The 14,072-nt window shown below is 39.2% G+C and overlaps 1 protein-coding gene across 2 annotated transcripts in view; it reads right to left on the reverse strand.

Moving 5' to 3' along the window:
• Positions 1-14,072, reverse strand: part of LOC131067144 (E3 ubiquitin-protein ligase At1g12760) — an 81,815-nt gene that overhangs the window by 15,342 nt on the left and 52,401 nt on the right. For both annotated transcript variants that reach the window (XM_059214139.1, XM_058002078.2), the window contains one exon: positions 2,763-2,927. In XM_059214139.1, the coding sequence (XP_059070122.1) occupies positions 2,763-2,927 (165 nt within the window). The remainder of the gene's footprint in view (positions 1-2,762; positions 2,928-14,072) is intronic.

Here is a 14,072-nt window from a genome sequence, read left to right on the forward strand (position 1 = left end):
ATCGATCATGTTGTAAAAGCTTGTTGCAGAGATTAGGAAACTTCAGAGATGAGATATTGAGAGTATCAATGAAATGCTCGTAGGATCTGGGAAGGCTTTTCAACGTGATCACGACCATACCCTCTTCCACCATGGTTCGGCCTATAGCTTCCAACTGGTCACGAATCTCCTTGATCTTCGTGAGATGTGTATGGATAGATGACTTCTCATCCATCATGAGATCCCAAATCTCTTTAGTTGTTTTACCTAAAGGCACCTAAAGGAGTTGATCATCTGTGACTGAGAGTTTGATAAGCATGACAGCCTCTCGATTTTTCGTATCATGTTTGTTTTGATATTCACCTCTTGTTGTAGGACAAGAAACCTTGCTAAAAAATCTAATCAAGGCAACGATATTCAAATATTGATAACAAGCGTTGTTTCCAGGTGTTGTAGTTGAGGTTGTTGAACTTTTGACTGTGTTCCAACATAATGTTGGTCAAAGATGTCATCACGGAAACCGAGGTCGAACGAGGTCAACCTAATGAAGGCACAAGATAGAAGAATCTGATTTAAAAATCAGAATAGAAGCAGCTGCAAACCCTAGATGGCAGAAAAATAATCAATAAAAAAATGATAGCTCCCAAGGAACAAATTGAGGCACAGAACTCAAGGCAAAAATCTGGCAACGAACCCAAGGCATTTGATTCTGGAAAACACCAGAATATTTTTCTGCAAATCTGAAATCTGTATTTTTTTTGCCTTTGAAAAAAACCAGAAAAGAAAATAATCTGCAAAAAATAATAATGATTTTTTTCCTTAAAAAAAATCAGTAAAAAAAAACTGCACTCAAAAATCTGGAAAGCCCAAAAAACCGTGGATCGTGACCGCCAGGAAAACCCAGAATAAAAAAAAAACTGTAATCCCTAGATCCAATTTTCAGAAGAGCAGTGCCCTGGATTTTTCACTGGAAATAGTCACACGCCAAAGAAACACACTATAAAATCTGCAGAGATCTGTAAAAACGTGAAAAAAAAAAAGAAAATCGCAATTTACGGATAAAAAAACGCCACCGCCATCATGAAAAATTGTGGAAGACTATTGTCATCGTGTCACGAAAAACACAGAGAACCCAGTCGCCGAAAACCACGAAAAACTCGGGAACTCCGGCGCAAAAAGAAAGTTGATGCTGAAGCGCTGAAAAACCCAAAAGGATGCCCAAAAAATTGCACGAGATATCACACGAAACACAAGAAAAATCACGCCAAAAACAAACTCTTGCAGTCACAAAATTTTGCGATTCTTATAAAAAACTCCTGCGAAAAAAAAAAAAATTCCGAGTCCTCCAAAAATCCGCGAAAACCTAGCACAAAAATCCACCCTCAAAAAAAAACCTTCCAGCAAACTCTAGCAGGCCAGACCTGCAAAAAAACTTCCGATCCAATTCGCCCAGAAAAAAAAACTTAAGAAAAATTTCACTTAAAAGAAATTATTTTCGAATTATATTAAATCCTGCTCTGATAACATGAAAAATTGATTGCTCAAATAATTGGATAATCTATTCAACGATATACAAGCGTATATATAGAGATTACAAGACGATGTTCCAAATTAAGAACAAGCCGTGTAAGTGAAAACTAAAAAGCTAAATAATAAAAAGCTATCTATGCGTCTTTAATAAAGAAGCAATAGTTTCACTTAACGCACAAAAACAAGCTAAATAAGTCAACTAAAAAGCTAAATAGTTAAATAAGTCAACAACTAAGATGGCCACTAAGAATAGAAGATAACCATTACAGAAGATATTAATATTATTTTAACAGAATGGTGAGCCAGTTAATGAGGTGAATTGCCATTGAAATTATTCACTATATAAGTTTGTATCTATCTATGTCTCGGTCCTTCATGGATGTATCACCTACCCTTTTGGATGCATACTCATATTGGGGACATTCTAAGGATATGGGGACGCCTCGAAAACATCCCCCCTCCAGTCCCTACCCCTCAGAATCATCGATTGTCGTCCTGTAAATATTTTGAAAATTCAAAAAAAAATTCAGGGTCCCCCTACCAAACACAGAAAAATTTGAAATTAATGCAAATGTTGGATTAAAATATTATATGTCTATTTTCAGAGGGCCCCCACACTCCAATGTCAGACCTACACACCTCTAAGATTCTAAACAGCCTTCAATTATATAATTTCAACTTTCAACCATTTTATCATCGCTCTCACCACCACAAGTTAGATAAAGAAAAAAAGAGTAGATGGTGAACCAAAATGTGGCTTTTCCTATAGGAGGCCAATTTTCGGTGATGGCAGCGGGCAGACATTAAGCCAGCTTGTGATTCCTATTCTAATGAGCATAAACCACTAAGTACTATTTTTAAATTGGTATAACTCAAAAAGTTGTTATTACACCAAAAGAATGATTTGTTTTCGTTTCATTTGTTAAATAGATGTCCATGAGGATGTCTTATCACCATAAAGACAGTCGAACATCTGACACATTCCCTGTCACAGCTTCCCATTTGGGCAACATTGTAAAAATTTAAAAAATTTGGGGACACCCAAGAATGGCACCCCAGGACACATCCCCATCCATCACTGATCTAAATAGGTTTTTAATTTGTTAAAAGTGAAAAAACTATATCAAGAATGAAACTAAGCCAGAAAGAAATATCTCTAAGGGTGATACACACAGAGAACAAACAAAATGTTTTTAGTTTTCAGTAAGAAATGTTACTGCATGTAGAAATATCTCATAAGCAAAGGCACTCACAGCATCTTCTGCAGAAAGAGGACGATCATTTGACGATTCTCCACCACATAAGTTCATAATTCCTCCATGTTGCCCAGATTTATCTCCATTATTTTTTTCAGATCCACCATATGACCGGAACTTGTATCTTGGAAGAAGGCTAATATCCTCTTCAGATGCTCCTTCCTGTTTATAGAACAATACCAATAAACCTTAGCAAGTTGTATTTTTAAGTAAAATAGAATCCACTTGAAATTGGTACCTCAAAAATTGTACAAAGATAGCAGAAACTATAAATTAAATACACAAAAGAAGCAAATCATGAGTTGTTCATTAAGAAGAAGATTCTCTTCTTATTTTTCCCTCTTAATTTTTCTTCTTTAATAGAAAATTTCTACTTGGGATAATTATCCCTATAAGATTTTACTAAACCATAGAGAAAACTGCTATTTCTACAGTGATCACATACAGCAAAAATAATAAGAAACAAGATATTTACCAACCATCTGATAATTGACAATATCAAATTGGTATCCATGAATGATCACAAGCTACATGTGGCTACACTGATTGATCAATTGTAAAATGTCATTGACAGTCATGGATGCCTAAGTATCTTTATCAAAAAGCAGAAATATAGACGAGATGCCACATACATAAAATGTCAAAAGTGGGATAAGCCATATGAGCAGAAAGATAGGAAAGATGTCTAGAACAGTCATAGTCATGCAAGTATGCTGTTCTAAGGAGCAAAATCCTACCCACAACCCAAAGTTTATTCAAAGTTTGGGGAATAACATTGGCTACTAAAATATGAGGAATAAAAGAGTATATCCCGTGCACAGTGCAACCATGTAAATACTGCATCCTTTGTAATCATGCCTGGAAAATGTTTATCTTATAAGAATTTCTCACAAAATTTAAAGGCATGTCAATATTTCATTATATGTTCAAGACCACCATACAGTTTGGCCAGATGAGAACACCTACTGGAAAGAAACCCAAAAGTAAATCGTATATCAATGTGTGAATTGTCTGACTACTAGAGTCCCACTTTTTCAATTTATGCCATAAAAATGGGACAGGAAACATGATGTTTTAAGATTTTTCACAATTTGTTACTACTTACCAAAAGGTTCCTACGGTGTCATGTATGGAGGGTTGAATTTACAAGGCTGGACGAGGACCAGAATATAATTTACAAAAGTCCATGGGAATTTTCTTTCTAAAACAGGATCAGTCCAGAGGAGATGCTTTCATTCAGACAGTAACAGAGAGTACAAGTCATAACATCATTTGAAGCACAAAAGAGACGAGATCAACCAAGTTGTGTTATCTTTTCATTGTCATTCTTATTAAATCAACTGAGAAACCCTGAGGAGCAAAACATAGCATTGCAAATAAGATGAGTACAAAGTTAAAAACCATAGAAGTAAATACCTTTCTCAGGAATTTCTTGGCAAACCAAAAGATAAAGGTATTTTCAATTTATTTAAGTAAAATTGAAAAAAAAAAGGTGAAAATATCCAGCTAGTGTTAGGGTTAAGGGTTGGGAAAAATAAGAAAAAATAGATGCAGAAATCAGGCGAAAAAAACTAAACCTATATTCTTATAACCAGAAAATTCCAACTTATGCATGAAAAAGTTGCACTTACGGGAAAATTGCAGTTATTTTTTTTTTAATTGCAATTTATCATGTTTAATCAGCAGTAATTGAGCAAAATATCAGTCCATAAACCAACAGAGACGTGTTGACCTGATATATTCAATGTCTCAGTGTTTTGGGGAAATTTGTCAGCAGGGGCAGTGATAGAAGATTTATCAGGAGAAATTGTAATAAACCATAGACATATGCTTCTACAGAATAAACCATAGTAGGCAATATTTTCAAATAATTCATAGTAAGATTGGAACCTGATGTATATATATTATAGACTACCCCACTCTCCCTTTGGTTAAAAAAGAAACTTTTCCTACTGAGTGAATGTATTCCAACTTTTAGTTAAAAGAAATATTGATTAAAGAGAATTGTCTGTAGGAAAATATTTGGGGTAGGAAACTCAGAAGGCCTTCAAAACGAACGAGCACCTTATGTTGATGCTTTGCAAAGTTAATGAGCTCATCCCTGGACATTCATTTACGAAAAATCAGACCAAGCCAAAAAACATCTGCAAGGTCAGAACACAAATGAGTACCTCTCCTCCTCCTCCAGGGTAACTTTGAACTCTTACCATCAACCTGTCCAGTTCACTCTACAACTCTGTAAGTACAAAGGGATCATCAACAAATTGCATATGCAATATGACCAATGGCCAGTGTAGAATATAAGAGATGGATGCGGTTCCAAATAAGATCACTGGCTGAAGATGAGTTGTGCACTAGCTGGCTTAGAATGAGCAGGTTTGTGGTAGGTTGTGGCTACCTTCCTGGCCTCATGATATGCCTAGAATCTGTTCCAGTTAAACCATCATAACTGGAACTTTAGAGTGATTCCTGGTGCTCGACAACAACCCATAGAGTCTCGCTTACCTTCCCATCTTGACAGAATATGTAACACTAATTTAAACAGGTGTGGATATGTTATAGCGTTATACTATACAGGTATAGCGTAACCTACAGAAACAAATAGGGTGTAGGATATCCATATAAATACACGTTTTATTAAAATCTAAATTATGAATACAGCAAGGATATGGTAAAGAAAAAATACAGTGTGTAAATGCAGAACATATAAAAAGAAATTGAAAACAACAAAAACGGATTTGGAAGTATAAATTTCTTAAAAAGTTAAGCCTTTAATGTCTTGTTTCAAAGGTGATATGGAGCTTCATGCACCATATACCATCCACCCAAAACAGATACAGGTGATACAGGCTGGAGAACACCAGCATATCCAAACTAAATACCAATAGAACATAACAAGCCATTTAGAGGAGCATATTAGATTATTTAAGGTTGCAGGTTGCAATGCATACCTTCCATCATCGAGGTCAATAGTGAAAAAAGATCAAGATTGTGGTAAGGCTTTTTATACATTTCAAAAATGTATTCATTAAAGATTATATACAAGATCCTTGTCACCCCTACAATGGTATGTAAATATTTTATCTATTGCTAACCTTATGGTAAATACTTGGTCCTATCTTGGAGGAGATGGACTTCAATGTATGTGTTCACAATGAAGCGAGACATTCAATGTGTGATCATAGCTTTGGTTTCTTATCCTTCATGATTGGGCATGATGAAGGATGAAACTGCTGTGGTTGATATGATTGTCATTTGATAGATATTGTAGATGCTTGCTTCAGCTCATGAGCATAGAGAATTAAGTTGGTGTAACATGGTTGATATGATTGTCATTTGATATATATTGTAGTTGCTTGCTTCAGCTCATGAGCATAGAGAATTAAGTTGGTGTAACATGGTTATACCCTTAGTGGTTAGTGAAGAGCACACAGGCAATACTGAGAGTGGGGGGTGGGTGGGGGTGGGCGTTGAATTAGTATTGCAGATTTTTAAACCTTAAAACCACAAATACAGACATAAAACAAGACAAATAAGCAGAGAGAGTCAAAAACAAAAATTTCTCGTGGAAAACCCTTTCGGGTAAAAAACCACAGCATAAATAAGCTTTTATTAATCTCAACTAGTGGGCACCAACCCAGAGTACAAACACAGAGCACCAACTTAAGACAAATCCCACTCTTCAGAACACACTATCACTTATACTTATGACCTCCACAGAGATGACACTGACAGATAATATGTTCACTTCATTCGAATACCTCCCAGAGGTTCACTTCACTACATATTCTCACCCAATCAAAACAGCTGTAGTTCTCCATCGGAAGTTACATATATTCTTGTACCACACACTGTCAATATAAAAATATTTTCACAACACCTTTTCAAGAATGCACGATGAAGCTCTCAATATATGTATATATGTTATACACAGCCAACACACACAGGTCTTCAAGAGCCACCAGTACCAACCATGCAATACTTGAAATGCACAAACTAAAAATACGACCCATGGAGAAAAACAGCAGCACTGATTAAGTATCACATCACAATCTGAAACATCTTCCACCAAAGTTGACAGCACAATTTTCAGAAAAATTTGCCATCTTTTACTATCGAACCTATGCCAAAAAAAAATATATCTCAATCATGAAATTTCGAGTGACTCCATATTTTAACGCACACTTAATATTATCACCCCCAAGAAAAAATCGCAGCACTCCAAAAAAAAATTCAGCGGCATACATGAGAAAGTTCTGTGACATCAATAAATTCTCCAAAGATAGGCACATCAATAATGACTACGGGAAGAATCGTGGACATACAAAAAAAACGGCTTTCCAGTAAATTGAGTTTGTATTTTTCTCTGTCTCCCTACATGTAGCATGAAAAATTCTGAAAAGCATTAAAAGGCTTCTAATTTTGAAAAAAGACCGCAGGCCCTTGCTTCCACAACTCACACACAGTATCGATTACGCCGCCCACGATAATAGCACAAAAAAATGAGAATATTCTTCCCTCAATTCAACGCACAATATATATTCATACTCCTGTGCCAATAATAAAACAAATCAAGACCACCTAAGAAAAGATACCACGACCTTCGCACGGTATATCCAAGAGCACAATGTCTGCAAAAAACATGATTACCCAAAAATCGTGGCCTGGCCAAGCACAGAAATCAGCCACATGTAAGAACAGTTCCAGCCCAAGACGTTTTTACAGCATCCACAGAAAAATTAGCGGCACTTAAAGGAGTTAAATTGATTCCAAAAAGGCATCGACTTTTTTTTTCAAAACTCAGAGATGATGTGTCATATTTAACAGACATGGCAACCAAATAAACAGCTTACAAGAATAACAAGCAAGCTCATATACTGCTGATGCAGACACACAAGAAGGTCAAGCTGGTCAAGCTGGTCAAGCACCTCAAGCAACTCAATTAAAATTGAGAAAATTTAATGAATAAAAAGTAGCTCAAAAAGCACTTCAAGCTCAGTCCAATATTACTTTGAGTAATCATCTAGTTTGAATAGCACAAGCTTGACAAAAACCACTCGACATCAATGACAAAATGTCTAACAGTTAGTTCACTATTTGTTGGTGTTCCCTTTTGCACTTGCAAGTTATCTAATAGTGGGAGAATTGGGATAAGTACCATCCCAAATTACACAAGTGAGATTTCACTCGTCTATACAAGCTCTTATACACAACACCAAAGAAAAGCCCCACCTCCAAGAAGCTACTCAATTCGTGACAGGATGCAAAAGAAGAAATGCTTAGTCAAATTTGAAAGACTTGTCTATCCTTAGGCACACTAAAATTAAAACGGCAGCAGCCATTATGAACCCTATCAATTGGTACCTAAATGTTTTAAAATAAAAAAATATAAGGCAAAATTAAAAAAAGAAAAAATGCAACCCAAAGCTTGTAAAAAAATAAAACGTCTTAAAAAAACTCAAAATAAACTTAAATTTGAACGATTAAACTCTTTAGTGAAAACATCCATTTGCTATTCTTCACCACTGAAAAACCAAAAAACTGAAAAGTAGGAGATAGTTTCAACGACAAGTCAAATTGTGATATTGCTATCAAGGATTGTGTAGTTTCCGAGTCAAACTCATTGACCCGTGTTTCATGAGTAGTTGTTCACAAGAACCAATCTCTCATGAGAATGAATGGAACACTTAGCACTCATTGCATCTAGGTGATGCTCACAAAGGTGAAGCATTGGGCCTTCCTAGGAGGTCACCCATCCCAATACTACTCCAACTCAAAATTACTAGTTTGAGCAATTAAAAATAATAAATTTGGAAACTTGGTAGGATAGGTGTAGCTTTTGTGTTGTGTTTATGTTTTCAAATAGTATATAGATTAATTGGGTCTATTTCTTACTTTAGGATTTTTTTAATGTTGATTTCTTGAAAACATTTTTTAATTGTAAGGCCATTTGGCCTATGGGTCTTCCCTAGTCCATCCAAGACATGGCCCAAGTACCCTCAACTATGTCTAAGATGTACCCAAGGTATATTTGGGTCATCTAAGTCATACCTTCAACAAACCTAAGGCAAACCATCTCCTAACAAAAACCTAGACCCACTCTAGTCAAGTACGGAGATAGAGATGAATAAACCTAGTATTTCAACATATACTATAGTATAAAAAAATTGTATCGAGATGAGATAGTTCACGATAGCAATGATTGCAACATTATGAACCATCCTTCACAAGTTCAAGAAATCAAAGGTGTTTGCTAATGAATCTTCATGAGTTTAGCTAATCACAGATTTTAGTCTTCAAAGGAAACAAAATTTGGTATCAAGAGGAGGCATGTTTCATCCTAATCAATGTAGTTGTCGCACCGTGTAGATGTTTTAAGACTATAAATTTTAGTATAAGGAGATGATGATTGGCAAGGTGGGAGCGTCACATAGTTCTTCCATATCATAGATTGGTATTTGAGTACAATAATCAAAGGCTGATGTGAAGTGACATACACTCGCACCAATTGGTTATGTCAAATAGTGCCACGTATCTACAAGGAGTCAATAAACACAAAATACAAGAATTCAGGTTGGTAAGGAATGCAATAGACATGTTGACAAAGTTGATCAAGGTACCAAAGGATAAAATCTCCCCTTTGGATTAGGGGGGTTTCTTGTGTTTGTGATCCAAGTTTACGACAAGTCCACTACCCTGCTACCCTCGTCCTTGTCCTCATCCCCAAAACATTTTGGGGACTCGAAGACGCCTTGCAGTCTTCGAATTTACTAAAAACCTACCAAATTGCGGTGACTCAAACTCGAGCTCCAATTTTGATATACCTACCAATTGCATCTGCTGATTAGGGACAGCCATATATTTTCTATGTTTTGTCATTTTATAGTTGAAACTTGGAGCCTTTAGACATTTTGTTATAATTCTTATATAATATGTGTGCATATTGACAGTGAAAGCAATTGAATTTTGTTAATTTGTTTGTCAATTCTCATGTGAAATCTCAATTCAAGTCAAATGTTATGGATTAAGCTTCTGCTCTATGATGAAAGCTTTATCAATATTATGATCTGAATACTTGAAATTTCTCTATATTTTAAAAATTTCCCTATTTTTTAATAGTTATCCTTTGTCGTACCCTAAAAAATGGCCCAAAAGTACCCCATACCAGAAACACGTTCCACCATCCCCTGTCGTGCTCGTTCTCAAAACTTGGGGCCGCATAGAAATTTACTACAGGCTTGATAAATAAAACATTTTTGTATAGTCAGTCATTAATTAGTGGCTTAGAAATTGATGTAATTAGATGTTCTTAGTTCTTGTATGAGATAGAGACAACTAGGCAAGTTGATAGGTGTTTGCGGTAATATTGTACGTACGGGAATAAACAGTAATTAATTAGGAAGTACTTTGTTAGTAATGTAACCAAGGGTGGTAGTTACGGGTGCGACAGTTGTCTCTCGCACCCCCTCGGTACCTTTATATACCATGTAATGTAACTTGTCATGATCATGATTATGAATGGAAATGGTATCTCTTTTGTTGGCTTAATATTATCTGGTATCTATGGCATTACTGTTTCTCGTTAAGTATTGTCTGTATGTTTTAAATTGTTCGCCTAGAGGGAAAACATCTGGCGCCGTTGCCAAATTGAACTTGGAATGACGGGAACATAGTACATGGCACGACGATAATGGGGCAACCAGTGAGCGAGGGGACCAGCCGCAATCTCGAGGAAGAGCCGACGGAGTTGTTCGAAGGAGAGGAAGCACTAACAAGGGATTTCACCTGCATTCTACAGGCATCCATCGAAACTTATGTACGGAAGGAGGCCACAACCGAGGACGTCCCTGAGAGCACAGTGTGGAGTGCCCTTGGTGTAAGTCCAGCCGTAAATCGGTTGATGAACAACTTGCCTAGCTTGTTGGCACAGGCGTTCCTTGCTCTTCAAACTCGTCAAGAAGAAACCTACCGCGAGACCCGTCAACAACAAATTTTGCAGCAATTTGAAGAAAGGAGTCGACGAGAGGAGGAACAATGTGATGAAAGTCGTCGACGAACCTTCAACCCCACGGAAAGAAGGAATTGATGCCTGTGACGCTAAATAAGGATAGAAACCATGTGTCGAAGGAGGAAGAAGACGCGCACGAGGCAGCCGCGAAGACGTTGAGGTTAGAACAACAAGCAAACGTCGGCGACGACTGAAGAAACTTGCAGAAGAAAGCACAACTGGCAATGATGGCTCGGGTGCTGAGGGCCAAATTTCTGTACTAATAGAAACCACCAGAAAGCGGTTGGGGGACCTTTCCCTAACATTGGAGAGATTGGTGACGGGAGTACGGTAGAGCCGTACACGCCATATAGAGGTGTCGAGACCAGGAGGGAAGAGGAGACAGAGATCGCGAACAGACAGGCGGAGGATACCAGTGCGACCAAAGGTGTTGGGAGGACACAAGATCACAGTAGTAGAAGCAATCTGTTCGGTTCAGGCTCATCACACCCTGGTAGTCATAGCAACTTGGTGGGACCCAACGGACCAAATCTCAGCAGAGTACCTTCTGAAGGACTAGTGTCTGGGGAAGTTCCTGGAGAGTCAAGTTCGAGTTCCGGAAGGCAGACTGGGCCGCTGCCAAGGAACGTGATGGCGAATCCGCAAAAATTGCCTAAGTTCAACGGAGACGGGAAAGAAGACCCAGTACGACATTGTCGTACATGTGAAACAATCTAGTCGGCCAATGGCGTGATCGATAGGGCAGAATGGGTGGTGCAATTCCCCACCACCCGACGAGGAGTAGCCATCAATTGGTACTCGGATGCTGATAAAACTAAGCTAACAACTTGGGATGAATTACACAAAGCCTTCGAAACAGAGTTTCGGCTTCTCAGAGATGACAATCAACTCGTGGCAGAAATCCTGAGTACCAAGCAAGGGAAAAGTGAGACCATCCAAGCATGTAGTCGACACCTGAAGGAATTGCTGGGAAAAATGGACAACCAGCCCACCGATGGATTGAAGAAAAGGTGGTTTGTGGAGGGTTTGAAGTCGTCACTCAGAAGGAAAATGAAAATTGTACCACCACCCTCCTACAAAGATGCCTATAACCAGGCAATGGACCTGGAAAGTGAAGAAAAGACATCCAGGAAGAAGAAAGACAAATCCTCTAGGGAAGACTCCTCTGACGGAAGTAGCAATGACGAGGGGTCGAGCAAGAAGGTGCAAACCCTTCAAGAGGATATGCATCGCATGATGAAGGAATTCAAAAGTATGAAGGGAAGCACCAGCAAAAACGAGGAAGTGTGGTGCGTGGAATGTAAGGAGGAAGGTCATACAAAAGGCTCCTGTCCTAAAAAGGTCTTCTGCGACATTTGCCAAGTGTTGGGACACTCCACCAAAGAATGTCGCTACAACATGAAGACACGGGGGAATCAGGTGCTCTTCACCCAGGAGCAGTCGTCACCCTCCACTACAGCAGGCAAGCCTCAAGCTAACACCACGGCATCATCTGGCGATTACAAAGGTAACCGAAGGGGAGGAAGAGGTAACAATAATAGTAACAATAATCGGAGTTGAATGTTGTACAATGCCGAAGGACGGCCGATGATTCAGTGTCGGGCCTGCAACCAGTGGGGACACTTTGCACAGGATTGCCAGAAAGAGGAAACACCGCAGAACTTGTGCAGATGGTGTGGTCCTGGAGACCACGACAACACAAATTGCCCCAAGCCAAGGGTTAATCTTCTCAATATTGAGAAAACCAGTGATAGAGAAGTATTGGCAATCACCTGTGCTCACACCAAGAAGGACACTTATCCCGACCCCCGTACGGAGAAGGAGAGATTACGGGAGGCAAAGGCCGACATTGAGTGGGAGATAATGGCAAAACGACGGAAAAAAGCAGAGGGGGTGAGTACATCATCTCGTATTGAAGCCGAACAGAACATAATTGGGCAAGTCTTGCAAATGGAGGTGTCGATAAGAGTGAAGGACCTTCTGGACACAATGCCACAACTGAGGACCACCATTCTCAGTACCGTACAAAGCACCGCACACACATCTTCAAGTGTTACCCAGACGGAAGTCCCGAGTGGATGAAGCTCCGGTGCATCAGTTTGAGAAGGATAAACCTATCAAGTATGAGGAGTCTAAGTTAAAGGCAACAAATCTGGGAACAGAGGCAGCCCCTAAAAACATATTGGTCGGGGACGATTGGGATCCTGTGTTGAAGGTAGCAGGTTTCAAAATCTTTTTGGAGTATAAGGATGTTTTTTGCGTGGACATAAAGATTTGAAAGGAGTGCCCACTGAGATGTGTGTACATCGCATTCAACTGGTACCGGGAGCCCAGCTGGTGCGGAAGAGGCCGTACCGAATGAACAGAAACTATGCCGCAAGAGTGAATGAGGAAATAGAAAAAATGCTAGAAGCTAGCATCATTTTTCGGGTCCAGACCAGCGAATGGGTGTCTCCGATTGTTATTTCCTTAAAGAAAGAGGCTAATCAAATTCGGATCTGCGTCGACTTTCGGTGCCTGAATGCAGTCACCATCAAAGATCCTTTTCCTATTCCTTTCACGGATAGCATACTGGAAGAGGTAGCCAGCCACGAAATGTATTCCTTCATGGACAGGTTTTCAAGATACAATCAGATATCCATCGCCAAGGAGGACAAGCTCAAGACCACCTTTGTGGTGAAGGACGGTGTGTACGCATATAACCGGATGCCATTCGGTCTATGCAACACGCCTGCAACCTTTCAGAGGATCATCCTGCACATCTTTGATAAGATGTCTGTGGGAAACTTTAAGGCTTTCCTCGACGATTGGTCGATTTACGGCGGACAGGACACACATCTGGTAGCCCTAAGGGAATGCATGGAGAAATGTTGGAGGGCAAGGTTGGCACTCAACCCTAAGAAGTGCAGATTTATGGTGCCACAAGGCAAATTGTTGGGGCACATTGTTTGTAAAGCAGGGCTAAAAACAGACCTTGATAAGATCTGGGTGATAGTGGAGATGGAGTCACCCACAAATGTCTCAGGGGGGGAATGGGCCACTGCAGAGCCCTCACGAGGATGCCTAGGAGCACGGTGTCCTAGCATCTCTGAGAGTGGAGGGTGACAAGGAATTGGAGCAGTTTCTTGCGGAAGAAACATGGTTGTCGGAGCCTGGAGGATGGTAGCCTTTGCCAAGTCTCATGGAGATGCCCGGACAGATGAAGAGTTGGAGCAATTGTTGGGGTTTATGAGGGGCAGGTGCACGACACACTTTGTGCAGTGTTTTGAGTCTAGAGGGTAGCCTACTACGGAGACCTT

This window comes from Cryptomeria japonica, chromosome 11 (genome assembly GCF_030272615.1).
Source record: "Cryptomeria japonica chromosome 11, Sugi_1.0, whole genome shotgun sequence".
NCBI classification, from domain to species: Eukaryota; Viridiplantae; Streptophyta; class Pinopsida; order Cupressales; family Cupressaceae; genus Cryptomeria; species Cryptomeria japonica.